The 27,282-nt window shown below is 48.2% G+C and overlaps 1 protein-coding gene across 4 annotated transcripts in view; it reads right to left on the reverse strand.

The window, feature by feature from the left end:
• The window catches only part of CREB3L1 (cAMP responsive element binding protein 3 like 1), a 63,493-nt gene that overhangs the window by 26,674 nt on the left and 9,537 nt on the right, over nt 1–27,282 (reverse strand). For 2 of the 4 annotated variants that reach the window (XM_036384774.2, XM_036384775.2), the window contains exon 1: nt 18,408–18,552. The exons of 1 other annotated variant lie outside the window; for it this stretch is intronic. In XM_036384774.2, the coding sequence (XP_036240667.1) occupies nt 18,408–18,515 (108 nt within the window). In that variant the 5' untranslated portion in view covers nt 18,516–18,552. Of the gene's footprint in view, nt 1–18,407; nt 18,553–27,282 lie in introns of those variants that run through there. One more of the 4 variants, XM_036384773.2, reaches the window with a different exon arrangement.

Consider the following 27,282-nt stretch of genomic DNA (forward strand, 5'->3'; position numbering starts at 1 on the left):
CTGCATTTCCCTTCTCTGCTTTCACTAAGGAATGAAGCCCCCTGCACTCCAGCTGCACAGCCGAGGTTTTCTTTACATTCCAGGAAAGAAGAGCCCATACACTCCAGACAGTCCTTCTGCTCTCTTCAAAATGCAGAGAATTTTAGACCTTATGAAAGTGAAGTTCTCAACTGTGTTAATACGATTCAGACAGGATGGACAAATGCTATACACACTTCTCCACACAGCCAGACAGTGCATGTGCACCCCAAGCGGCACAAGTGACCATCCGACCACCCCTTGGATGCCACCACTCTGCTGCTTCTCTATCCTGAACCCATATTGCTCTTGTACCTCACATATCACAGGTCCCTGCTGATCCATGCCTGGTCCACCCAGGCCCCTGCTGTGCCTGAGCAGCTTGCCACTGACCTGCTACCCCCTTGCTGTTGCTTCTCTGTGTGGCATGGCCAAAGCACCAAAGGCCAAACTGCCTGTGAACGCCACTATCATTCCCCTTCAGCAGCAGGACCGCATCCTGAGCAGCAGCACCCCGTCTGTCCCAGGCACTGCATCAATGCCCAAATCACCTGTGACTACTTTCAGCATCACAACCTTGGCATGTAGGGTGGACCAAACACACCAGACACCCCAGGATGGCAGGGTTCGACTGAACCTGATCTGGAACTAGACCCAGAATTTGCTGCTGTCTGTAGAATCGTAGAATCACAGAACGACTTAAGTGGGAAAAGACCTCTGAGATCACTGAATCTAAGCTATGACTGAACACCATGTCAACTGGAACATGGCACCAAATACCACAGCCAGTCCTTCCTTAAACACCTCCAGGGATGGTGACTCCACTACCTCTCTGGGCAGTCCATTCCAATGTCTAATGTCCCTTTTCAGAATAAATTCTTGCTAATGTTCAACCTAAACCTGCAGTTTAAGACTATATCCTCTCATCCTCTCATAATTGCCTGGGTGAAGGGGCAGACCCCCAGTTGGCTACAACCTCCTGATTTCAGGTACTTGTAGAGAGTGATAAGCTCTCCCCGGAGCCTGCTCTTGTCCCTGCAAGGCACAGGCACAACTCGCTGTGGAAACCTCCTTCCACCGCGCATCCGTGCCAAGGGCCTGGATTTACAATTTCCAGCGCTAGGCGCCACAGGAGCTAGGAGGGACCGTCGGCAGCTCAAGGCACGGCCGGGGGAGGGCGGTGGCGGGCGCGGCGCCCAGCCGGGCGCAGCAGCGGCGGGGCAGCCGCGGCCGAGGAGCCGCAGCCCCTCAGGGCAGCCCGGCCGCGCGGGCACGGCGGCGGCGGTTTAACGGTCGCCGCGGCGCGCTTCCAACGGCCCGCAGCCGCGGCCGCCCATTGGCCGGCGGCGCCGGGAGGCGGCCAATGGGAGGCAGCTGGCAGCGTCGCGGCGCGCGGGAGGAGTGCAGGGTTAGGACGGAGCGGCGCGGGCCGGCCCCGCTCAGCCCTTCACATCGCCGCAGCCCCTCCGGCACACGCGGCTCCCGCGGCGAGCCGAAACCTCCCTGGCAGGCAGGAAGGCTTCGTGGTGTCACGCCTTCCTGCCCTGCAACCCAGGCAGGGGGGACAAAGCTGACGGAGCCGGTGATGTTGTTAAAAAACGTGCACGACACAGACCGCATGGAAGTTTCGTGGCCGAGACTGCAGAAGTGTAATACCAGCTCAGAGTTCACACGCCTGCAGTTCATTGGGGAGAATCTTGGGAGGCACCAGGCGCAGGGGAAGAGGGCGACTTAAGTCTTTAACTTAAATGCTTCTGTCCCTGAAAGAATGAAAAGGGAGTAAAAGGTATGTGGAAAATTGAAATCTGCTAGCCTGTGACTAGGGTTGGGTTTCCCAGTGGCCCCAACGGAGGTGTTTGTGTGCTGCTAAAGTCATTGACACTGGTGTCTCCATACCTGGCACCAGTGTGTTCAGCTGGGATTAGCAGCTGGTACACAGCACCACGGGCAGTACAGAACCCAGGCTGAGGTGATTCACAAGACAAGTGGCATTGCAGCGTGGCCACAGCGGTGTGGCCATTTGTATGCTCTCCTACCACCTGGTAGGTGGGTGCCAGCTTCAGAGCAGATACGCATGTGCTAGGGAGGAGAGGGGAAATAGCTGCCTCTCCTTGGGAAAATCAGGCTCTGCTGGCCTGGGGTGGAAAGCAGCTACAGTACATGGTCTGCCTATGGCATGTGACTAGCTGAATCTGGAGAGATAGGAGCACCTCTCCTCCCAGCAGTGGCACCCTGAAGGATAAAAAGGAATGCCTCTGCTTTTAAGCATGCTTTTGCTGTGTGTATGCTACATATGCAATGAATGTCCCAAATTTCCTTTGGCTTACAACTGCCTTGCAGCTGACTCTGATAAAAAAAATTAGAGCAGGACTTAAACCATACGCAGAACTGGACGCAACTCTCTCAGGATGAAATGTTTGGATCGGCTGCTCTTAACCCTCATCTGGCAGAAGATTTGGGGCAAATTTCTAGGAGTTTGTGAAAGGTAAATAAAAAGCTTGTTCTGCTAGGCTTTTTTTGAGCTTGGAGAACTGAAGACAAAACTTGCTTGCTACAAAACAAAGCAACCCTTATTTCCAAGCCATTGTGGTGGCAGCTGGGTTGTGTTCAAACAGAGATGTGTAGGCGCTGTTCTCCATGGGAATGCAGGTATCCCTGGGCAAGCTGCCAGGGATCTCTTCCTCTTCTTCACTCCTTCCCAAGCCAAGGTCAGTCTCCAGGCAGAGACTTCACACGAGCAGTAGCCCTTAGAGAGAGAAGCTGTATTGTCATCTCTGTCCCCAGATCTCTGCTGTCTTGGCTGAATTAGTGCTTTGCCTGTTTGTGAACACGGCAGCCTCAGCTGCGTCTGCATCAGGCTCCCACTGACACCCTAACTCCACACCATGATGGGGCTTTCAGCTGCTGTAGCATGGGGGTGGGACCTCATGTGAACTTTGTGTCCTAATGTGTGAAAATATAATCCATCATTTTTGGGAAGGCCCTATCTGCTATGTTAGCCTGATCCACCCTGACCCAGGTGTGCCCTTGCAGAGCGCATCTACCCTTCCTCCTTCCCCACAGAGGCACAGCAGCCAGAACACCACTGGGTGTCCATAGCCATGTCTGCACACCCCAGGAATGCATCCCCAGCCCAGTCCTGCAAATCCAGAGGTGAATCCACCCTGGAAAACCCTACATGGATTTAATTGTGTGTGGCATGTCTGCCTGGGCAATTTAGAGAAAAATTCTGCTTAATGGTGAGGGATGCACAGTATGACAACAGGCAGGGCACGTGAAAGGAAATAATGGTTTATTCTGTGTGATTTGTGTGACTATACTGCCATGCTGATGTGAAACAATTTCACATTATCACCAAAAGACGTGAAATGCAATAGAGATGAAAGTTCAATACAATTAAAATAAATTAGAGAGGTGCTGCTGCTCAAGCCATTCACCAGTCAGTGGGATGGGAATGTTTATTCAATAACCAAAATAAATTGGAATAAATGCCACTCCACCAATTCTTCTATCTTTTTTGGAAGCTTCTGGCCCTGGCCAGTAAGGAGTTGAAGCTGCCAGAGTTGGCAGATCTCTGCTCTTACACAGCTTGTAAGCCCCATTCCATTATGGGCCTTTTTTTCTGCATCTTGCAAGAAAGCATCAAGAAAGACACACTGATAGATAGAGGAAATCTGCTCTGGGAGATAACCAGAGGAGGAGGAGGAGGAAAGGTCTGAATTATCTTTACAATCATCTTCATTTGTCTCATTGAAACTGTTTCTCTTTAGCTCAGAGACCAAAATCAGAGATAATTCACATTTTGTCCCCTGGCAGGTCCCTGGAGACCCATAAAGAAAAGCAGGCCTTGAAAGAGGAAGAGCTGTACTCTGTTCATGTCCAAAAGCTGAGGCATGCAGCTAATACCAAACATTACTGGTGGCTTTCATTCCTTGGGCCTTTGTAAAGGGCACTTAACAGAGCAACGAAGTCTGGGCCAGCTGATTTGTGACTCAAGGATGTGAAGGATTTTCACATAAAATCTTGAGAGAGCAAGAGCTGGGACTCTCTTCAGTGGCCAGGCTGGGCAAAAGTTTGGTTTTGCAAGCAGCAGACTGAACAGGGTTCTGCACCAGGACAGTTTTCAAAGCAATTCAACCTGGAATGCAGATTTCTGACCTTCTGCCAACATCTCAGTGGAAAATCTGTGCCCTAAGCAGCAGATAGGAAATTAATCTTCAGCTCCAATGCTGAGGGTACCATTTTCACCTCAGCAGTGGAGCTGCAAAAACCAGAGTCTCTGGAGAGTAGGGAAATCCTTCCTAGGCCACAAAGAGCAGTAAGGCCTCTCAGACCATTTCTCACTACCGGGGTAACCAGATGAATTAACTCCATCCTGGGGTAGAATGAAGATGTGATGCTGGTAAACCAGGGGTAAAAGCCCTGCATTTCCAAAGATAAGGATACATATTTGACTGGTCAGAGATCAGGCAGTCACTTCAACCATGGGATGAAAATCATAGCTGAAGGATAAAAGGAAGCCAATTAAAACCCCTTCTCAACACCTGGCTCTCAGCTATCCCTTCCTCAAGCTGGACATCTCCACAACAAGGCCCAGCAGCCAAGGACCCTGTAGCTGGTGAAAAGAAGTTGAAATATGGAGATACATGGTATCATGTACTCAAGTAACGTTAGAAGCTTCTGAGAAGAAAAGATCCCATGTTCATTTAAAGCCAGGAAACCTATTATGCCCTGAACTCCTGCTTTGAAAGCTCCTGTATCTGAGATCAAGCAGACATCTGCACTGCAGCATTGGAATGGTCTCTGCAGAAGCTGGTGGATTTGGGAATCCATTTTCTGGACATCCCTGGACAAGGGAAATGATAGCCTCATGGGTTTTAGGGCTTTGAGGAACCATGCTGGTAATCAAATATGACTCCTTACAGAGCTGAGTGTGTCCTGCTTCAAATTCATCATCTGCAACTGAGCTCAGTTTAGAGGCTCCAGATACATCCAGACCTTTCAAAAAAAAACCCCAAAAAACCAAAAAACAAAACCAAAAAAAACCCAAAAAGACCCACCAAAACCCCCACCAAAAACAAAAAAAAAACCCCAAAACACAGCATAAAAAAACAACAACTTGTAGAAGAGAAATACAGTTACCAAACAAATGAGTCACTGCAAAGAGTGATTCTCTAGCTTAAGCCTCCAAAATGTTTCCTCAGGCTTTTTACTCTTAGATGAACAAGTCCTTACTACCATAGATTTTCCTGAGAACAAATAATTCCAAGTCACCTTTCATCTGTGGTGTGTGATATGGCATGGCCACCTTGCCAGGTTGTTCTGGAGGCAGGGAGAACTTGAGGAGTTATGTAGTGATGGCAGGTTGTAGACATGTAACTCCATGAATATGTTACCAGCATATTCAAAGATTAAATTATCTTTCTGTGTAATTAATTGCTTTTATTATTATTTGATTATGTTAAGTAGATTTTAACATAATTTAATCACAGGTGGAAGTGAGTGATTCCTGTGGCAGAAGAAGTTACATCCCTGCAAAGCAATAATGAAGACTGTGTGAGCCTCAGAAAATCAAGACAAAATCTACAGTGATTTGGCTTCTGGACATTCTTTCAGACAGGGCCTTATTTTGCAGATATACAATTCAGCACAAGAAGCAACCTTTCAGTATCCATCATGGTTTTATGTGCAACAAAAGAAAAAAAAGCATCAGTGAGATCTTCCCTCTTTGTTCCTTAACCTTGATGCTAGGTAAATTTTCCCAAGTATAGTGTTCTTGATAAACAGGAAACCTTTCACAAGTGCCCAATATGTGTCCCAGCAAAGATCCAGTCCCCTGCTCCTGCCTGGATCCTCACAGCATCTGGCCTTTCATGCCAACCTCTTCCCTCATGCCTCTGCTGCTTGATACCCCCCCGCTTCACTCTTCCTTCATCTTCCTCCTGTCTCTCTCCCAAAGGGTGCACACATCTGGCTTGCCTTTATTGTGTGATAAATCTCACCCTGCATCTTGGGTTTATTTTCTGAAAGTTTTGAATGGTGTCTTGGAAATGCTGTTGGACAATAGGAGCTCTTTGAACCCAGGCCAGCTGGACGGGACTCCTTGCATTGCAGCTGACATGCAGGCTTTGGCGGTCTTTCTCGACTCTTTCCTCTCTTTTCTTTACAACATTTGAGTTGTCCTCAAACTTTATTTTTGGAGTGGGCAGTGCATTTCTGAATCTTTTCATCATTATATTATTATTCATTATGGTCATAACTATTCCTCTTTCTGCTGGCACTCCTGGGTGGATCTCTCCTCTCTCACTTAATATCTTGGGTACGACTACCTTGGCCACAACCCACTCAAGCAGTGACTCAGAATCCCTGGCCTGTTCCCAGGAGAGATGCAAGAGTTTTGCCAATTGGTTTAAAAAGAGGCAATCATTTTCCAGAGCTACTCTCTCACTCAACAGAGCTGAGCTGTGTGGAAAAGCTCAGCTCTGTGGCTCCAGGGAGTCCATCCCTGGTGGACAGGCTGTCCCTGGGTTATTATGAAAGCAAAGCCCTGCTCTCTTCACATGCAAACAGGATGACTTCTGAACCAGGCAGTAGGATTCTCCACTGAAAAAATTTCATTCCCTGGGGGTCACTGCATTCATTTTTCCCATTCCCAAGCCCCTGGAGGAAACAAAGCTAAGGGAGGCATGTGGGCAGGATGAGGCATTGTAAGGGAGGGAGTACTGGATGCTCAAGGTCAAACTGTTGCCTAATGTATCACCACACAGCTACCCACATCTTGAGTCAGAGTGGAGAATGGCATAATCTGAAGCAGGTCCTCATATTGCTGGGTCTGAGGTTTGCCTGCAGCAGTGGTACATGATAGAGAAATTCCATCTTCTTCCTCTGAGAGTCTCAGACTTCCCCAACCATGGAGGAGGGTGGGAATTGCTCTGATTCTAAAAGCAGGAGGGGATGGCAGTCTATGGCTTGACTGTTTGTCCCTCCACACATTGAGTTTAGGTAGTGAAGAAGGCTGTTTTGTTCCTGTGTGGCTTCTATGACTTACAGACCTTCAAACTGTGCTCTTATGGAGGCAGACATACAAATCTTCTTCATTTCCTGTGCTAGGAAGTATACAAGAAAAAAAGAGATGGCTGGTCTTGGTGAGGCATGGCAGTCTCCCACAGAACATGGTGGCAACTTGAGTGAATCCGTCTGAGTGGACAGCACTGCCTCCTGCAAATGGCACTGAGTGATGGAGGGATGACAGGCCTTCCACTATCAAGAGCAGGTACTTGGCAATGTCAGACCAGACCCTTTCCAGCCTTCCTTCCTATGTGCTGGGAAGCCCACCTGCTTCACAGAGCAGTCAAAAGCCCTGGTGTTCCCTGGTGCAGGTATTTGTAAAGAAGAGGGACTGAGATAATCAGTTGCTTTTTACTCACATCTACTGAAGGGAGGAATAGGTCTTGAGTCAAGTAAAACTCTCCTTGCTCCTGTTCTGCTGCAAGATCCAGCAGGGCAGGAAAGCCCGGGAGCATCTGGGAACAGGGGTCCCTCTCTGTTCTGGTGTTGAAGCTGAGCTAACTCCAGAGCTCAGGCCGCCGTGGTCCAAGCACCAGGCAGAGGTGTCACTCTCTCTCCAGCTGCAGCATGGTGCAAAGCACAGCTGGTTCCATGTGCAGGGCTGCCTCTCCCGGGCTGGCAGGCTGGCTGCAGCTGGCCTCTGCTCCTGCTGGCAGGGTGGCATTGCTGCTTCTGCTTGAGGAATGCAAACCGCCTGAGCTGAGCTTGAGGATTGGCCAGGAAAAGTCTACAAATAGCAACAGGAAATCAAAATGCCCGCTCCAGACTTGCACTAGATATGAGGCCATCCAGCACAAGGAGAAAAATCAAATGCTGGACAATGAAGATTACATCATGCTGTGGATGAACACGTGAGCCCATCCAGATGGGGCCATGCCAACAGGTCCAGATGGCTCAGGAATGCTAACTACATAGCTACCTCTCTCATCTTTGCTTTTTCGTCCCTCTTTCTTTCCCTATTTTCCATCCCTTCTGGCGTTCTTCACTCTTTCCCAGAATAAGTAAATAAATCCTCTGACAACTCTTTGTAATTCGATTTCATCAAATATCAGAAGGGCATCTGAGACCAGTGGATGGGCAACTGTTCTGGACATGGGTCTCTGGCACTTGTAGGTATCAAAGGTGCTGGGTGACCTCACCACACTGTGTGGCTCCTGGACTTGACACAGTAATGTATACCTTCACCTCACCTGGGACTTCACCTCCAGGTCACAAAGGAGGAGGTTCTGAGGGCTGTTTGCCTGGAGCCTGAAGCATGCAGGAAAATTAAGAAATCAGCATTACTCCTGCTCTGCTGCAGCTCATCCCAGCTGCTTACAGCTGCCACTGACTGCTCACTGTGGCTGCAGCTACAATGGGAGGGAGAAAAAGCTGTCCTAGCTAGCAGCCCCTGCCTATCACCCTGGTACTGATTAGCAGCAAAGAAAAGCACAGCAGCCTCTGTTCACTCCCCAGTATTGACCAGAGCAGCATCTGCTGCTACTCCGCTCTTTCCCAGCATGATAAAAAAGAGCTGAAAACTGTGTAAGAAAAAAGTGAAAGGTATGTGCTTTGCCAGGTCTGAAAAAGTGCTGCAGGCCATTTGCTCATTAATTACTGCTAATCCAGCTGCTGAACAGCTGCCAACTATATTTGACAAAACCTGAAGAGCAGGAGAAGGATCAGAGGATGGAAAAGCAACCTCTGCATCACTCTTCCCAATGGATGATGGTGATCCTAACTTTACAACAGGCCGGACAGAGTTACTGTGAAGAAAAGGCACTTCCAGAGAAAGGGAAAGTGCAAAAACATGTGCTGAGCAGCAGGAGGGACTGACATGGGTCTTGAAATATCATGCTAGGGACTGACAAAGCCATAACATTCTGGTATTTTATGAGAAGGAGCTTGTTACCTCCTTCTCATTTACAAACCAGCAGAGAAATAGTTTGGGAGCCTGAGAACTCGGCCCAGCACTGAGTTTTTGCCCCAAGCAGCAGCTTGGGGCAAAAATAAAACAGGGTGCTCTCAGCAAGTTGCAGCAAACTGACAGAGAAGCTAAGTTTTGTGCCTGAGCCAGGATCTGGTTGTACAGTGGAGGATGAGGTATGAGTATAGCCCATTCACTGGATTTATAAAGCACAAATTGTTTGGTTTTCAGTAAGGCCCAGAATGGTCAGGCCAGTAACAGCATGGGCCAAAAGTACTTTAGTTTAAATCCTGATGCTGACCAATGCAGTCATTCATACTGACACAGAAAGATTACTCTGGATTAGCTTGAAGTATCTGAGGTCAGATAGAGACACGTGCAGTCCACAGGGATAAGGAACAGGAGAGGGGTGAAGGATAGCTGGGATATCAGTGGAGAATAGATCAGCCAAACTGAAAATGTGGCAAATCATGTATAGCTGCAAAGTCATTGAAAAAGAGTCCAACTAAGGAAGCAAAGTAATAGCTCCTATGGATCTTTCCTGGCAGATACTTACTAGCAAAACACCACTCCAGTCTTAATTTTTGTTAATCTGCTTCACCCATTGGTGACACTGCTCCTTTTCAGTAAGAATAAGGATGTCCACTTTTTTATAGTGATCAAAAGCTGCCTCACTGCAAGTGACACCCTGAAGATCACACACTAAGAAACTGGCAGAGCCAGGACCAAAATACAGTTCTCCCATTCCCAACAACCTCACTGCAGCGCTGTCCATAAGGATAGAAAAACACAACAAAAACAAACCCAATATCATTCAATTGGTAATTCAGTATTTGTGGCTCAACAGCACCTCATCAACTGTGAGAGTCTGCCACATTTGCTTGGAAAGAAGAGCCACATTTCCAGCACTCCTTGGGCAAAGAGCTCTCAGATTGAGAGACTGAAAAGTCTTTGAAAGAAACCTTCCATCAACAGTCTTTACAAATGTCAGAGCTGGTTTCCTCCTCTCTGAGCTGCCTGGCTTGCAGTCCCTCCCCCCCCCCCCGGGACAGCAGTGAACTTAGCCAAAAGCACCTGCCCAGCTCCTTCCTTCAACTGTCATGAATTTAGCAGACTCATTTAACATCAAGCTGCTCTGACATGGAGCAATTAACTCCCGAGGCTCTGAACTGAGTCCTCTTCTTCATCCTGGTCTCCCTCTACCTTTTTCCCCTTCTAGAGGGGAAAGCTCTCCTCCAAGTAGTGAGAGGCTGCAAATATTGCAGAGCCAGAGCAGGTTCTCATGGTAGAGCCCCTGAGCCTTGAACAGCAGAGATAGATTATTCTTGAGCTGCAATGCTCACCCTGGATGTGCCATGCCATCGAAAGGAGATGACAGTGACCTCATGACACTGTGGTGGGGAGCCAGCATGGAGGATGTTGTTTGAGCTTTGATCTAACAAAGCTCACCTGCAGGACGAATGCTGACAATCCAATAGGAATGTCCACAACCAATGTAGCATCCAGTTCCCTCTTGTGTAACACAGCTGATGTCAGGCCCCAGCCTTAGCTGCCAGGTTTCTCCCAAGGGAGCCCTGACATTCCTGTTGCAGGGGAACTCCTGGCACAATTTGCTCAGCTGAAAGCATTATGTTTTGCATGTATTCTAGGAAAAATGCTAACTGCATTTTGAGCAGGCTTTGCTAATCGGGTCAGCCAGACTGATCTAAATGAACATTTTTCCTAATCAAGACAAAGTCACAGTGTAAAAAAGCCAAAAGCAACTTTGCTGAGGTAGTCAGGGGTGAGTTTCCTCTGGAACAGTCTGGACAGTGATTGTAATAAATGACCTCACATGAGGCATCACCTTTGAGCTCTAAAGATGGTACTAATTACTTTAGTGCTGGTTAGATTACGTAGTAGTTTCAGGAGAATAGCCTTGCTCAGTGCTCTATAGGGAATTTCTCCAGTCTTAGAAAGTGAGAAGATAAAATAGGACAAGAAAGAAAGGAGTGAAAGAGTATGTGGATATGTGCACTTCTAACTTTCATGATACCTTGTTCTGGCTGATCAATGTGTCATGGTAAGTGTAAAGCATCTATCACTTGGATACAGAGCAGACCAGAGCAGCACCATGTGATTTCAAAGACCAGAGTAGCACCATGTGATTTCAAAGGTTTAAGAAAATAAGAGTGAAAGGAGAGATACAAAGAAAGAGAAAAGAATGTGGAAAAAGAAGTCAGAAAGGGGTGGTTGAGAGGATAAGGCTGCAGCGTTTGGGTCAGTTCAGGAAACTACAGGAAAGGAAAACTTTGAATGATGTAACCATGCAAGAAAGCAGAAGTAAAATTTGTTTTCTTGAGCAGCTGGAAATAAGTTGGATAGATGTAAACACTGCATGGCAGACATGGAGAACAACTGGGTTGAAAGACACAGCCTGCCTTTCAGCATGCCACTTGCAGTCCCTTGCCACTTTGGCCATGCAACCTTTGGCTCTTCACAACCTTTCAGCTATTTCTGCTCTGAGGAACATTGCAAAGCATGCAGACACCAACCCAAGGAAACACCTAACAACTTACAACACAAGTTGAGCTCCAGATACAGGAAAAAAGTAAGAGACGAGCTCCATGTAAGCACCCACTCTGTCCTAGTGCCAGGCTGAACTCTGGATCAATGATTTCAGTCAGGGATACCAAACTACACTGAGGTCGCTTGCACAGAAGTCACCTGCTGCAGCAGGAAAAAGATGGTGCCAGCATGGGGAGTCAGCCAAGAAAGATGGCTTTGGTTCCCCCTTTGTTCTTACTTCTCATCTCCCATGTGGAGACATGAAGTCCCAGCAGTTCAGATGTGAAAATACAGTCCTTGGCAGAAAGCTGGGATTGGTAGGATATAGTAATCCCAGGACTAAGACTAGCTTGGAATTGAGAACGTAACACACTTGGCTCCTCCAGCAGACTGTCTCCTGAAGAAGAACAATGCTTGCCACAAGGCTGCCTGTGAAGCATGGGTGACTGCATTGTACCTTGATGCACAGACGTGGAATTTCCCAGGGAAATCTCTCAGCCAATCAGGCCAAGAGACAGGTTTTGGGCATTTCTTAGGAGAGCTATAATAGTTTGCTTCTTTGCTGGTGCCCTACCTGTTTTCCTGTAACAATGCAGCAAGGAGAGTCACCAACTGGTTTTTGTGAGCCATCTGGTTTCTTACAGTGGACTATCCACAACAGGACAAGGATGCATAAACTTTAGTGGGTTGACTCATCCCTTCCTTGAAATGCACTGGAACAAGTGACTCTTGAGAATCAAATTGCTGTATCAAGAACACAATCCTGCCTGTGGTTATGTGCAGAGGATCTGCCATGAGGCCATCCCAAAGACAACTCCAGGGAGTTAAGCATTTTCATTTACTTCCTTTAACACTGAAAATTCTTTAAATAGTAAATAAGTAATTATTAAATGCTAATTAAATACAACCTTAAAACCTATGGAGAAATGCTGAAGAAAAAAGGGAGCAAGCAGAGGAATAACTTTTCTGTGAGGAAACACAGCAGTAAGTCACAGAGGTGTCAGCCTGGCCATATTTTAAATAGTGCAGCTACAACTGTGGCTATGAAATGCCTAGTTCTAAATTCCCCTTCAAGGGGTTGCTTCAGAAAATGCTCTTCTTTCCTAATCCCTGCTCTACCAGAGATAGCTCCATTCCAGGCTTCAGCAAGAAAAGCGCAGCACCAGTGGGACCAACACAGCAGGAGTCATGGATGAGACCAGAGCAGCACAAATAGGACAAGCTGAGCAGCAGAAGACATTTTGCATCAATGAGCACAAAACATTTCATTAAATTCAGAAGCTACCACACACTATGGTGGCTTCTGAAGCCACCATACAGTACAAGCTTGTCCACTTGTACTGGTACCAAGAGAAGGTACAGTGGGCCAGTCTTACAGGTTTTCTGCAGTCTGATCTATACAACTGAGACCTCAGGTTTCTCCCTCTCTGAAAGTGGTGGTGGTGGCACTGAACGGCTGCCTTATGCATGAGGGATGAGGATCACCTGGCAGATATGGGCTGAGCAGTACACAACTCCAGCATCTCCCAGCTGGTGCTGATCCCTCAGTGGGAGTGGACTGTGTGCACAGATGTACTTCCAACTCTTGCCAAACCCTCCCTTTGTTTACTCTGCAAGCACTTCCATGAAGACCTTTCAGCTTCTCCCCACCAAGATGATGGCTCTGTCTCCACTGTTTAACCCTGTTTTGGACATATGCTTTCCTGCACTCCTGCTCTAAGTTGCAGCCTCTCTCCTAGTTCTGGCCCAAGAGCACAGTTAATGGGTTCTCCCACTTTGGCTGAGATGATAATTTAGGACAATGGGTTCCCAGCACATGTAGGCAGTTGTCCAACAAATGAATGTGTTTATTTGGAAGAGTATCCCAAATGTTTATCAATTTCCTGGAAGATAGGACACACAAATGATCCACAGTCTCTGGATTAAGTGTTTACCTAGAGTCTTCCAAATTCACGAAGTTCAAGTCTCTTCCCCTCTTCTTTATCAAAAGGGAAACATTTTTCCTGGTGGTGAATCTACAGTGATGAAAGTCAGAGACCCAGACTCAGAGATCCATGGACCCATGTTCAGCTCTGGTTTTATCCTGCTGCTAGCACTTCTGCAAGTCTCATAATGAGATAGTAAGGAGCAGCAGGGCCACGAAGTGTAGAAACCATGAGATGGATCCAAAGAGACTAATGAAATAGAAGGATATAGGAATTATTATCTTTGGATTAATTTCCATCAGGCCCCATCAGGTCTCTGTATCTGTGCTCCAGATCCTACAGGAATCTGGCTGGTGAGTTCCAAGAAAAATTTTAAGAAAATAGCCTTTTCATATCCAGTACTTGGCAGACTAATCATAAATGTGTTACTGACCAAATTTTACCAGGTACAGGACTAGAGGGCCAAAATGTTTGCTGCATGTGTCCCCACGAGAGATTAGTCTCCTTCAGTCCTGGAAACCCAGCCTCCTATTACAGCAGAGCTCCCCTGTCTAGCAACTGTAAGGGATACAAAGTGGGTGACCAAATCTGCCTGTGCTCTCCATCCTCACTGTGCACTGACACGGTGAGAGGGAGTTCACAGAGCATGAAACTCGCTCAGACCAAAGGTCAGTCCAACACCTAAGCACCACTTAAGTGCTATTTATGTCCCTGTAGTAGGCATAAGAGGAATAAAAGTGTGTACAGGCTTCCTGTGAGAGAGACAGTCATCCATGGTGAATAGCCTCTCTTCATCTTCAGGGGAAGCTTCCTCTATGAGTTGCACCAGCATCACTCTCAGCCTACTCACTATGTACAGTCCTGCCACTCTCCTCCTCCTGCAGGCCAGGACAATATTAAAGGAAAGAGCACACAGTAAGACAAACACCTAGTTTGCACTCAAGGAGCAACCCTACAGAGACAGGCAGTTTTCTCCCATTCTGCTGTCCCGTTGTAGGCTCCAGAAAATGCCATTTGTCACATTGCCTGGGCATACAGGATCACACAGTGAAAGAGTGCATTACTGTGCATTCCCCAGAGGAGCTGGGTTAGCACTCTTGAGACAGCCTGAACAGCCATTCTGCAGCTTCTAACTGTGGAGACCCTAGGGAGCATGCAGGCTATTTTCTTGCCTTCATGAGTCTTGAAGGAGGTAAAGTATATGCTTTGAAAAATATGGAGTCAAAATAAAGCTGTGTTTACATAAATATCCAAAGTCATCTTTGAAGGTGTTTTTTGCACTATAAAACACAGAAGCAGAGGTAAGAAACAAACCCACTGGGATACTGGGCTAGAAGGAAGCACACGACTCCTGTTTGGTTGGTTTATTCTGGTTTCCTTCTGACACAAGTGTCACAAACCTAGTGAAGCACAGTGGTGAATCTGACTCAAGAGATAAGTCTATTGAAGAGTTTCACAGCACTGATAAGAGCTGGATGAGAAAGTAAGAGTTCTCTGAGTGCAGTTGTAATAGACCTTAAGCAAATAGATGGCTGCTTGCAGAAATGATCAGATATGCTGGGCTGGGTAGGACACAAATGGGTGAAACTGATAAACAGGCACTGCATGAAGGATTAGCTTTATATATGATAGGTCCTTCTGGGAGAAAAAGAAGAACAAAGTTGCCTAAGTTCAAGAGCAGTATGTGGCCTCTAGAGCCAAAGGAGACTGACAGTGCTGTTAGCAGCCATCCTGTGTAAGTCTGGTTAGCAAAAGTTAAGTGAAGAGAAGCATTTTTGTCCTTTGGAGATTTCCTCTCCAATTAAGCAGACACCACTCTCCATACGATTTTCAAAAAAAAAACCACCAAAATCCTCACAGCGATAAATCGGTTCCTTAAACCCAGTCTAAACCTTCCCTGTTCCAGTTTATGACCACTCCTACCATGCAGTTATGAAAGAGCCTGGCTCCATCTTCTCAGTAACTTCCTCAGCTGTGCAGGTAAGCTTCTGCTAGGTCCTCCTGGAGCTGTCTCCTCTCCAGCTAAGGAAGTCCAACTCCCTCAGCTACTGCTCACAGGAGAAATTCTCCATCTCCCAGTTACCTTGGTGACAACCCCCTTGATGCACTCAGATTTATCCATGTCTTTCTGCTATCAGGCAGCCCAAAACTGGACACTGTATTTGAGACACAGTTTTATGATTTTCAAGAAAAAGGGGATAATCACTTCCCGGTGTATATTTATCAGGTCACTCCTGCTCCTAGCTGCCTTTGCTACTGGGGCCACACCAGTGCTCCATGACCCCTGGTGGGTCAGTCCGTCCATCCATCCATCCATCCATCCATCCATCCATCCATCCATCCATCCATCCATCCATCCACTCCAGGGGCAGGAGTTGGGATTTGTTCTTGCTGAATTTCATGAGGTTTCTGTCAACCTATTCCTACAACCTGGGCAGATGTCTCTGAAAGGCAGTTCCTACACATTCATTTTTTTTTTTCTGTTGCAAGCACAGATCTTTCTGAAGATGCATTTACAGATGTGCCTTAATTAATTATGTGTCACAGCTTCAGATGAACAATACAGAGAACCATTTTTTAAAGACCAAGATGACTCATTAGGACTGCCAAGGTTGTGGAAAAGAGAGTAGTTTAGACACATGCAATTCTTGCCCCAAAGGTGCACAGACTCTGCAGTAAGGTTCATCCATCTTTTTTTCTGCTTCCTTTCTCAAAAAAGGAAATCATATTCATGAAAATTGCATACTGACATTTTATGGCTGAAATTCCTGGCCTGTTTTAAGAAAAATGCCTGCTGAACAATATCTGGAAAAGTTTGCCCATCTTTGAAGCAAAGGCACTGGCAACTTTATGCCTATTGTGCACGGTGATGTTCTGCACAGTTCTATGTCAAAAGGACTTCTCCACACATTGCAAGATCCCAGGACATTTGCTGGATTTAGTAAGAAAATCCAAGTGTATTTCTTCCATCCTTCCCATTGTCATGCAGAGTGAGAACAAAGAGGCTGATGTATTATGTTCTGGCTCTTGTATCACCAACAGATTTGGTAGGCGAGAAGTGGCTACAGAATCTCTTATTTGTATCATCTGCAGGAAGAGAAGGTTTCAGCTTGACTCTCTCACTCTAGCAGAAGTTTGTGGTGCTGGCAGTTGGGAAAAAATCCATAGGGAAAAAAAAAGCCTTTAAAAAAGCGCCTTTCTGCTGTCAGCTGAGCACAGCAATGCCTGAGTCACTGCAACATAGTTAAATGAGAAGACAACGGCAAGCTGCTTCCAGAAGCAGCTCTCCAAGCAGAAAAGCCATTTAAATGAGGCAGGACAGAGCCAGCCTGCCCACAGCCACCACACACTTTAAACACACTGTCCTGGCAGGTGGCACCAGATGGCAGTCTTACACAAAAGCTTCTTTTTCACAGGGTCTGCTTGAGAAGGCAGAAGTTCTATTTAACTATAAAAAGACACCACCTATATTGGTTAGGGGTTCCCTGACTTCTGACCACAGCCCATGTTGCACCTGGTAAAAGGGCTGGTGTCAATACATACTATTTTCATTTTGGTAAAGGAATAAATGGTCTTTGCATAAAGCACTTCCTATCAGCATAGCTTCATCCACACTGGATGTGTACAGAATTAGGGAAAGCACAAAACTCCTAACAACAGGTCTCTCAGATATGAGCAGGGGATGCAAGCGCTCAGTCTTGGGTGATGCGCCATTGGAAGGTCTGCCTGAACACTGCGGACTCTGCTGCCTGTGGTAGAGCCCAGTGGAATCAATCCTCGAGGCACAGTGCAATCTCGGAAATTAGGAGCTGGCGAGATCTCTGAGGGATGGGGCTGCCTCCATAATCTCTTTCCCAGACCCTGTGTGCCTCTGCTTGGTGCAGTGCATTTTAATATTTATGCAAATTCTGCATCTCTGCCGTCTCTCTCACAAAGCAGGCAACATAAAAGGCTTTCAATATCTTTTGTGTAGCAAAGCAGAAGTGGATTCATCAGAGGATTCGCCCTCTCCCTGTTCCCTGCTCCCACTGCAAGGGTAGCCCTCAGGGACGCTCCCAGTGCTACACCGGGAACACGGGAGGTGCCAGCACCGTGAAAGGCCAGTTGCCATTGCTCAGATCTCTGGCCGGGGCAGGCACACTGTCCCACGGCTGCAGCCGCTCCGAGGTTGGCGGAGCCTCGCGTCCAGGCAGTGCTCTGCTGCCCAGCGCCGGATACCCTCGCTCCAAAGCACCTCTGGGGTGGGGACCTTCCCACTTCTGCCTCAGGGCTGGGTCCTGCCGGGCAGAGGGGGCGCAGGATCCCATGGAAACTCCCATGGAGAGCTCGGGCTCTACAGCAGAGTCTGTGCGTGTTCTCAGGGAGAGCTGCTGGGCTGAGAACTCGCCTGACTCCTAGGAGAAACTGGGCAGTTTCCCTAGAGGTGAACAATGCCCCTTTGGTTCCCTGAGACTGGCAACACATTTTCCTCCCTAGTCACTCTTCCCCCTCACCCTTCTCTCCAAAGTAAATCAGTCCAGCCAAAGCGCCAAGCGGTAGACGCTTCATCTCCCAAATGCCACTCTGAGGAAAAGTTACAGGCAAAGGAGAGAAGAGGCGCTGAGCCCAAAGCTCTCCCGACGGCAACCGGCCGTGCCTCGGTGCTGCCCGAGCTCACACACGGCAGGTCGTACATTCCCCGCCTGGCACCGCACACTTCTCCCCAGCCATCAGGCTCATAAAACCATAGTGTACAACAGCCCTGAGATTCCCCGGCGGGGTCTCCTCAGGGTAACAGCGGCCGGGCCAGTCCAGCGGGGAGCTGGCCGTGTGCGACAGTGGACACCCGGCTACCTGCATCTCCGGGGCACCCCGGGGCAGGGCGGGGACCGAGGAGAGCTCGCCGCCGGGTCCCGTCGCCGCTGCCGGGGCCGGGAGCGGGGGTGCTGCCGACGGTCCCTTACCACATTGCTGAGAAAGTCGGCCTCGCTGAAGTCGCCGAAGTCGAGGAAGCCGGTGCCGGCGGCGGGGAAGAGCCGCTCGGCGGGGAAGGGCTCCAGGATACTGTCCATGGTGCCCGCGGCGCCGGGGCTCGGCCGCCCCCCGCGCTCGCCGGCCGGGCTCACTGCGGCCGCGCGCTCCCGCCCGCCCCCCGGCGGCGGCGGCCCATGGGCGGCGGGGCGGCAGCGACCGCCGGGCGGGCACGGGAGCGGAGCGCCGCGCCGGTGCCGCTCAGGGCGGCTGTCAGTGCCCCGCTGCCGAGGGGCCGGCGGGAGGCCGCGGCACGCCCCCGCCGCTCTCCGGGAGCCGCCGGGGCGGGACTTCCCGCGCAGACACCCCCTCGAGGCAGCGCCCCCGCCTCCCGGGCAGCCCCCGCACCGCCGGGCGGGGCGAGTCCGGTGGCTGCCCGGGGCCCCCGTGCTCCTGCCGGCGCTGCGCAGGGACCCGAGGGCGCTGCTGGTCCCCGGCGGAGCCGTGTCAGACGAACCGAACAAACTCTCCTTTCAGCAGCCGGCCGGCTTTGGTGGCTCCTCTGCATCCCTCGGGGAGCGGCGCCGGGAAAGCGCGGGGTCGGAGCCTGAAGGGCTTGGGAGGTCTCCTTGCCCCCGCTCCCCGCAGAGGGCTTGCAGGTAGGCCTGGCTGCAGCAGCACATGTGGCTGCTCTGTAATTAAAGAGCTGGCACTATTAAAGAGCTTCAGGAAGATTATATGGTTTCAGATAAATAGGATTATGGATCCGTGTCCTCTCTGATCATTACTCCAACCAACACTCAAGAAAACCACTTATAATAATCCCGTTGAAGAAGCCCTGATGTTTTATTAATCTGTCCCTATTTCCATGGCTCCACAGAGAACAGACTGGACTCCCAGCTCCAAGGAGGGGGCTTTCTTGGTCACAGGCATCTGCAGAAAAAACCCCCAAAGATAGCACTGCATCTCTCCTGGGGGAAACCTGGCCAGAAGTTGCCAGCGGTGAGGGTTCTGGCAAAGAAGTGCTGATTTGAAGGTGGCTGGAGCCTGTGCTTGAATTGGATACGGGGTTTTCATCCATCCAGGCTCTTGCTCCACATTCTCCATGGCTGTCAGAACTAATAGCACAACCCAAGGTGCTCCTTGGCTACTGGTTGCACAAGCAGCCACATCCTGCACACAAAAGCCTTTATACTTACACACACAATGAGCTCTTTCAGTTACATTTACTTTTACCTTATGTTTCAGTCAAGTGTAAAGAGCCTTTGGGTAAAAGGTCAGAGACATAAATTCAACCAGGATGGAGTTGTGCTGAGAAAATAATGCTGTTCTTACTTCCTAAATGGTAAAGAAACCTCTTTGTTAATGTGGATGCCAGTGGGTTTAAAGGGGGAAACACGAAAACCTTTGCCACTCTAAGATGGGAAGAAGAAATACGTCCAGACCCTTCAGCAAGAAGTAAACCTGTCTCCAAGTAAGAGGGAAGATGTCTTTTCTTCAACATCCCAGTCAGCAGGGCTCTCAGCTGCAAGGAATAGACAGACTGAATCTTGCCAAAGCAATGGAGTGACAGCCAGGGTCACAGAGCACGGACAGAGCCACAGCAGGGGCAGCTTCCCCTCCTGCCACTAACCAAACATGGATATCACTTCCCTAACTATGGAGACTCACTGGTGAAACCAAGAGCTTCTGGTTCAGTGCCTCACCCAAGCTAACACAAGGAAGCCTCTTCTCAGGACACACACTGTATTTATCCTCAGGCCGAGGAAGCTCAGATGGTGTCAGCTCTGGTTTGCACAGCATGGGTGGCAGTGTCATCAGAAAAGGTCAGGCAAAGTAAACCTCACTTGTTTGTCTGTGCTCTAAAGGGAAAATGCTTTGGCACAGTCAGATAGGAGCTGTGAAATCCATTCTGGAGATTAAAATATCTCAGAAAAAAAAAAAAAAAAAAGAAATTGCCTGGTCTGAAACCCTGCTTCTATTCAGTGCTTTTAGTACTGAGTGTAACTGCCCAGATGCAGCTTCTCTGCCTATCACTGCTGCACTTTGCAGGCAAGGAAGAATCATAACGAATACCCCGTTTTGATGTTGAACAGGAAAGCTGCTCTGTCTCATCTTGGAGAGCTCTGATGGGAGCCCCCATCTCAGCATTTGTGTAGAGCTTTGAAATGGACGCTTTGCATACGTCATGCATGAGTGCAATTCACTAAAGGCAATGGAAATGTCATCTAGGTGGTCAGAGGGTGTTGCTACTGACCCTCTGGAGCCAAAAAGGAGAGTTATTTCTGCAGACAAGCAGTTTTGTGCTCCAGAAGAGACCTGGAGACAGGTAAATTGTTAATGGGTGAGAGGAGGTGATTGCAATTCAGAAAAACTCAGACGTGCTGCTGCAACTGGCCATGGGTGCCTGCAGCAAAGGGGGAAAAGGACAGGCTGAGTGGCACTGCTGAAGCTGAGGCCTGGGGACTGCAGTGCTTGCAACACTTGAATGGTGCATCACCCTTACTAGACCATCTTTAAAACCAAGTTCTGCAGCCATCTCTTGGGACATAGATACAGCAGAGCAGGAAGCAACCTTGGGGCAGGGGCTGAATTACATGATTATTCAAATTCCTTCAGCCCGGTTTTCTCTGATTTTATACTTAGACTTATTTGCAATCTGATTACAGCAGGAGATTGAAATAGCAATCAAGTATGTTCAGGCTGAACAAGTCAAACTGACAACAGGTAAGTCTTCCTGGCCTCACAATATTTGGCACTGCAAATACACATGTATGACCAACCAAGCTAATTTTATCACTGCTGAGAAGTGAATCATCAGTCCATTTCTCAGAAGAAAGGGATCCTGCTCTCCTGTGCTCCATCCTGCCTGGTCCTGCTTCCACTGCTTGACTTTATGTCCATATAGTGAGAACTGCAAGTCTCTCATCGTATCACTTTGCATTTGCTTTGCCTTCACCCTGCATTGTTGTGAGCAGGACACACAAGACAAGGTAAGCAAGCCCTGGGCTTGAACACGTGGACAGCAATCCAGGCCATTCGGCTACAAGCCAAGCTGAAGCTTTTGGTTCCCCCACCCAGGACTGTGCCAGGAGGTTTCACAGACTCTTCAAGGATGAGTGTTTCTTGAGGAATGTAGGGTGAAATGTCGGTGATTTTTGGTCTGCTGCATGCAGGCTCTGTTGTTACAGGAGGGGTCATCTGTGTAGTGTTTGCAGCCTGGACAGCTGGTATGGAAATGATTCATGCTGTTAGAACTGCTTTGCTTTGGAGGTCAGGCTGGCTCTTTAGGACTGCCACCAAAGAAAAGCTTTTACTTCAACTCTGTGAAAGATACCATTTGTCCTGTTTATTTTTCCAGTGTTGGTCATATGGATGGAATATGCCTGTTTCTGCCACAGCTTGTCTTCCTAGCCATGAAGGTTTTCTGGAGTCATGCGGACTCCATACTTTGGCTCTTCAGTAGCTCTTTGCAACAGTCTTGCCTTCATTTTGCTTTGTCTTTTCTCTGGATTTATTTCTTCTCCATACATTCCTTTGGTGGGGTTTTGCTCTCTGTTTTGTGCACCACAGACAGAGAGAGCAACTGCTGCATTATAGGTCCCCTCTGCTCCTGAAGGCCCACTGAGAACAAGGTGAGGATGGAAATGGAACTTTCAGCCTAGTTCAAAGAAGAGGTACTACAGTCCCCAGATGAGCTCTTAGGAGTCAGGTCGTGTGTGATGGCACAAGTAGTTACATATCCAACCCTTTGGCTGTGATTTCTTCATTTAGGTTTTTATGGGGGCAATTAAAAACCCAGGAAAATGTCGGGATAGTGACACAGCAAAACATTCTCTAGCAAAAGGTAACTTTTGAGGAAGGACTTGCAATCACTGGAGCCTTTCTTTCCCCTCTGATCCACAGCCCTGCCTCATCCAGGAAATGTGTCTCCCTTTGGATTTCCTTCCAGTGACTGGTTTAAACTCTCTTGCACACCCCTCTCCAGCCAGCATCAGCTGCTTTTCATTTCCTTCTTCCTGCTGTGTGTGCTCCAGCCCAGTACCCAGCACACCTGTTCCCACCACCAGCAAGCAGCAGTGCAGAGATCACACCCATTGCAGCTCCCTGCTAAAAACAGAGAAGATGGTAACACCTGTTGAAAAAGAATGTTCATAGATCTGCTGACACAGCTGAAAGAGGGAATGAATTATGTTCTGCATATCGCTTTGTGTGCAGCTACACAGGAGGTCAAATTAAATGTCTGCCTGCAAGCAGACACACTTCTTTAATGACCACCAAATCCAGGTAGGTGTGAGCCATGCTGAAGCACTGCAGAGAAGTGCAGACACGTGTGTGTCATAAGGAAATGTGCACCACAACTTTTGTGTGCTTTTTTCTCCCCCATATTGCTTAGGAAGTAGAGGGGAAAGTGAAGAGCATATTAATTGCATGTTTGCATATGGCAAGCATCCATGAATGCTGTGGTTTCAATGAGCACCCTAATGCTATGTGGGGAATGAAAGGGAAGCCACAGAGCTCAGCACTACAATTATTATTCTTTCTGGGGTAAACTTGGGGCCCTTGGATAGATTTAAGTCAGCCTTGCAAACAAGGAGCGAGTGGCAGACAAGAAAGGAGGAAAGGCCTAGGAAAAGGAAAGCTTTGAGTACAAGACACCAGACCCTAGGAACATCCCTTCACAGAACCCCTTTAGGCTCCTGGGAATGTGGCTGAGCTGCCTGTGGCTGTATGTCTTTCTGCCAGTATGACAGAAAGCAAAGCCCCCACATAGTAAATAGGCACTGTAACAAAATAGGAGAAATGAAAACTCACCACTTTGGAAGTAACTGATATATGAGGAAAAATCTCTTTGTAATTCCTTTATTTCTTCATGGCAAGCTAAGACTGCTCCTTTGCCTTGTCACACACAGTCTCCCCTTCCTGCTCTATATCTCAAAAAGAGCATAAGCTGGCAATCTCCCTGGGGAATCAGACAACTTTCAGGCTGACTGGGTGCAGAGTAACTTCAATATGAGGGCATCTCCTTCCAGCAGTTTGTTACCATTTGAAGACAGTATGTGAATGGGAAGCTGCAGGACAGCAGAAGAGGGTGGCCACCTCTGCTTCCTATGCACTGCTTTTTATTTACTAGGTTTTTTAGCCTTCATAGTTGCAAGACGTGCTTGCAGAAGGGATCCAGGCAGACTTCATAGGGCTGGAGACAACCTGAAGAGTCATTCTTGGGGGAATGTATCACCTTTTTTCTCCTAACCATTTCCTACAACTCAAATCTTTCCCTAGGAAGGATGACGAGCTGCACACTCTGAATTTTACCTCAAGAAGATACCTTGCATCAAGGAGTGGGAAGCAAATGGCTTTGGTACAGGAGGCAGCTGAAGAGCTGCTGGAACAGGACTGGATGAGTCAGGGCAAGGGATGGCAACAACTACTTTGACACACTGTATGAGCCATATAGAGTCAGTCCAAACTCCCATTACCCACATGAAAGACTAGAGGGCAATCCATGCAAATTTGTGCCACTTGACCCTTCAAGCATGGTGGAGAAGTTGGACACTCACATCTTGGCTACATCCAACAGAATCTGCCCTGGTCAGAACAAAGTAGATACAGCACACACAGGCTGGTCAGGGGAGTGGGAGGATGATGTTCCCTGTACTGCCAAGGGTTAAAAGCAAGGTCCAGATGCACAAGAAATCCTGTGAGGAGAAAAGCACAACCCGGCAATTCAGGCATGTCTCACCCCCGTTCAAATGACATTGTTTCAGTGCTGTCTGCCTCACCCCTCAGTGGTAATTACAGACTTTCACTACAGGGGGAAGAGAACACGGGGGAAGAAACCTTCATTACAGACATCTCCTAGAGAAAAGCAACCCCAGTGTAAAGTCTCAGGCACATAGCCAGGATCAGCCACCAAAGCAAAACACATTTAGGACAAAAATAAAAGGGGGAGAAGTGTTAAGTGCTTTGGGAAGATCAGAAGCCCACCAGATTGGCTGCAGTACAGTGCTGGGTGTGGGGAGCACTTTGGAGGAGCTGGAATGCTGCCCTGCTTTTAAGTGGTGTGGTTTGCATTTACATTCTTCCTTCCTTCCTCCTTCTCTGGGTGCTTGTTTTCCCTGATGTCTGCATGTGTCCCTTTGTCACCCCTGGTAAACACCAGTGGGCTGGGAATGGATGGTTTTCCTAGGCTTCCTAGCTGGATGTTTGTCAAAGGGGCACATAAAGCTGTAGGTGTCCTTGGCTGACCCCTCTCCCTTTTGTACACCTAGCTTAAGATATACACTCAAGAACAGGTTTCTTGTACTCAAAGCTGGGGGCTCCTTCTTACCTTGTGTATATTACAGGGGCCCAAAGTTTGAGTTTTGTTGCAAAGGATGCAAGAGGGTTTTTCTTCCCAGTAGGTCATGCATCTGTTACAGACCATGATCATTTCCTATTGCTGTGGTGCATCTGTCAGGCTTGGTGTTGACCTTCCCTCAGGTAACTGACACCTCTGGCAAAAAAATGGTCTAATTCCTGCTGCTTTTCTTCCTCGTTCCAACTTTCTGTTGACAAAAGGCATAGGTCCAAGCTAAGTTACTCTTTTTACCCCTGGGCATTCACATGTGTGAAACTGAGAACCACTGTCATGGCATGGTAAACTCAGTGTTTGTGGGAGAGGTCACTTCAGTGACAAAATTTTCCTACAGAGCCCTTTTGTGTTGCTGGTGGTAGCACCTTGTTCTTGCAGGTTCGGGGTATGATGCTACATTAGAAAGATCCTTCAAACCAATAGGCCTTGTCCCCAGGCAACTAACAGCACAGATGGGAGAGGACCAGGAGGAGAATAACGTTCAATCAGAGTGCTATTAAGATGTGTCTAGGGAACTGGCTGAATTTTAATTGTTCTTTCCTACTCAGTGAGTGAGCACAGGAAAAGATTTACCTTCTGGCCTTTCCATTTGGGCATGTTGACATTTCCAGGCGGCACTTTCCTCTGATGGAGAGGTTTGACGTCAGGTGGGCTGATTAAAGCCTGCAGTGCCTCTGACTCATTTGGCTACGTCCTGTGCAAGGGGATTTGTAATGTGTCTCTTGTCTTTCTTACACTTGTTATGGTTGGTTTTAAATAAATAAAGCTAAGCTCAATTCACAACTTCAGGGAAGATGCAACTCGGCTCAGACTCAAATATGCATTGCCATGGCAACGGATGCTGTCAGGCACACACAGACGTGTCACTCTTGGCAGCCAGCTCCCCTGCCCTCCTCTGTCTACCCAAGCAGTGCATGGGGCTGGGGTGGGATGCAGGAAAGCCAGGGGAGGCTGGCACTGTCCATGCCACTTGGGCATGCAGCTGTTCCTGGGAACTGGCCTCACTGCTCTCCCAGCCTCAGGAGAGCTCACCTGGGCCAGCCAACTGCCCTCTTGCAGAGCAAGAACTCCTTTGGGAGAAGCCCTGGTGAATGAAATTGCCCCTAGTGTGACCTTCTCAATTTGCAAAAAGGAGGGGAGGGACTACCTGGATCAAAAAGTCTCATACAGCTGCTGCCAAGTGTGGCATGCTCTTCGTGCATGGACTAAGATCTGAAATAAAGAAATAATAATTATCAGCTGCCTTCCATTAAGATCCACTGACAAATTCCTCATGATTGCTAGAGAGATGCCCAGCAAGGAAACAGAAGTGGGGAGAGATGTGGTTTCTGCAGCTGACTCTGGGGTGGATAGGTTAGGCAAGGCAAGGCAAGGCAAGGCAAGGCAAGGCAAGGCAAGGCAAGGCAAGGCAGTAGAGTCCCTGGGTCTTCCCTGAGTACTTGTGTCTCCTTGACATACTGAGAAGGTTCCTTTGGTGCTGCCATTTCCTGTACAGCTTTTGATTCATCAAGAACTTGAGTGTTGCAGCAGCCTAAAACATGAAGCGTGAAACATGGCCAAAGGCAGCGTCACTAAGAAAGAGGCTCTTCGAAGTGCTCAAGAACTCCTTGCCTGTGGCTCTGCACCTGTGCATCTCTAACATCCACTGATTATACAACCATCAAAGTTGGAAGAGAACTTTAAGATAACTAAGTCCTAACATCCACCCAGCAGTATCAGGGTAACCCTTAAACCACTAAACCATATCACCCAGAACAGATCCAGATGCCTCTTAAACACCTTCAAGGATGGTGATTTCACCACCTTCCTGGGCAATCTATTCCAATGTCTGACCACCCTAACAATGAAAAATCTTTTTCTAATTCTTAATCTGAATCTTCCCTGTATCAACTCAAGGCCATTCCCTCTGGTTCTTTCACTGCAGGCATGGTAGAAGAAATCAGTCTCTCTACCTGGACAGCACCTCAATGTCCTTTTAAAGTGAGGGGCCCAAAACTGGATGCAGCACTTGAAGTGTGGCCTCACCAGTACTGAGTACAGAGGGGAGATCACTGCCCTGGTCCTGCTGGCTACACTATAATTGATACAGGTCAGGATGCCATTGGCATTCTTGGCCACCTGGACACACACTGGATCATGTTCAGCCTCGGTTGACCAGCACTCCCAGGTCCTTTTCTGCTGGGTACTTTTACAGCCACTCTTCCCCCAGCCTGTAGTGCTGCTTGGGGTTGTTGTGACCCAAGTGCAGGACCCAGCACTTTTCCTTATTGAACCTCATGCAGTTGTCCTCAGTCCATTGATTGAGCCTGTCCAGATCCCTCTGCAGAGACTTCCTATCCTCAAATCAGATCAACACTCCCACACAACTTAGTGTCATCTGCAAATTTACTAAGAGTGCCACCAATCCCAATGTCCAAGTCATCAATAAAGATGTTAAACAAGACCAATCCCAAAACTGAGCCCTGGGGAGCACCACTAGCAACCAGCTGCCAAATGGATTTAGCTCCATTCAC

This window comes from Molothrus ater, chromosome 6, assembly GCF_012460135.2.
Source record: "Molothrus ater isolate BHLD 08-10-18 breed brown headed cowbird chromosome 6, BPBGC_Mater_1.1, whole genome shotgun sequence".
Taxonomy (NCBI): Eukaryota; Metazoa; Chordata; class Aves; order Passeriformes; family Icteridae; genus Molothrus; species Molothrus ater.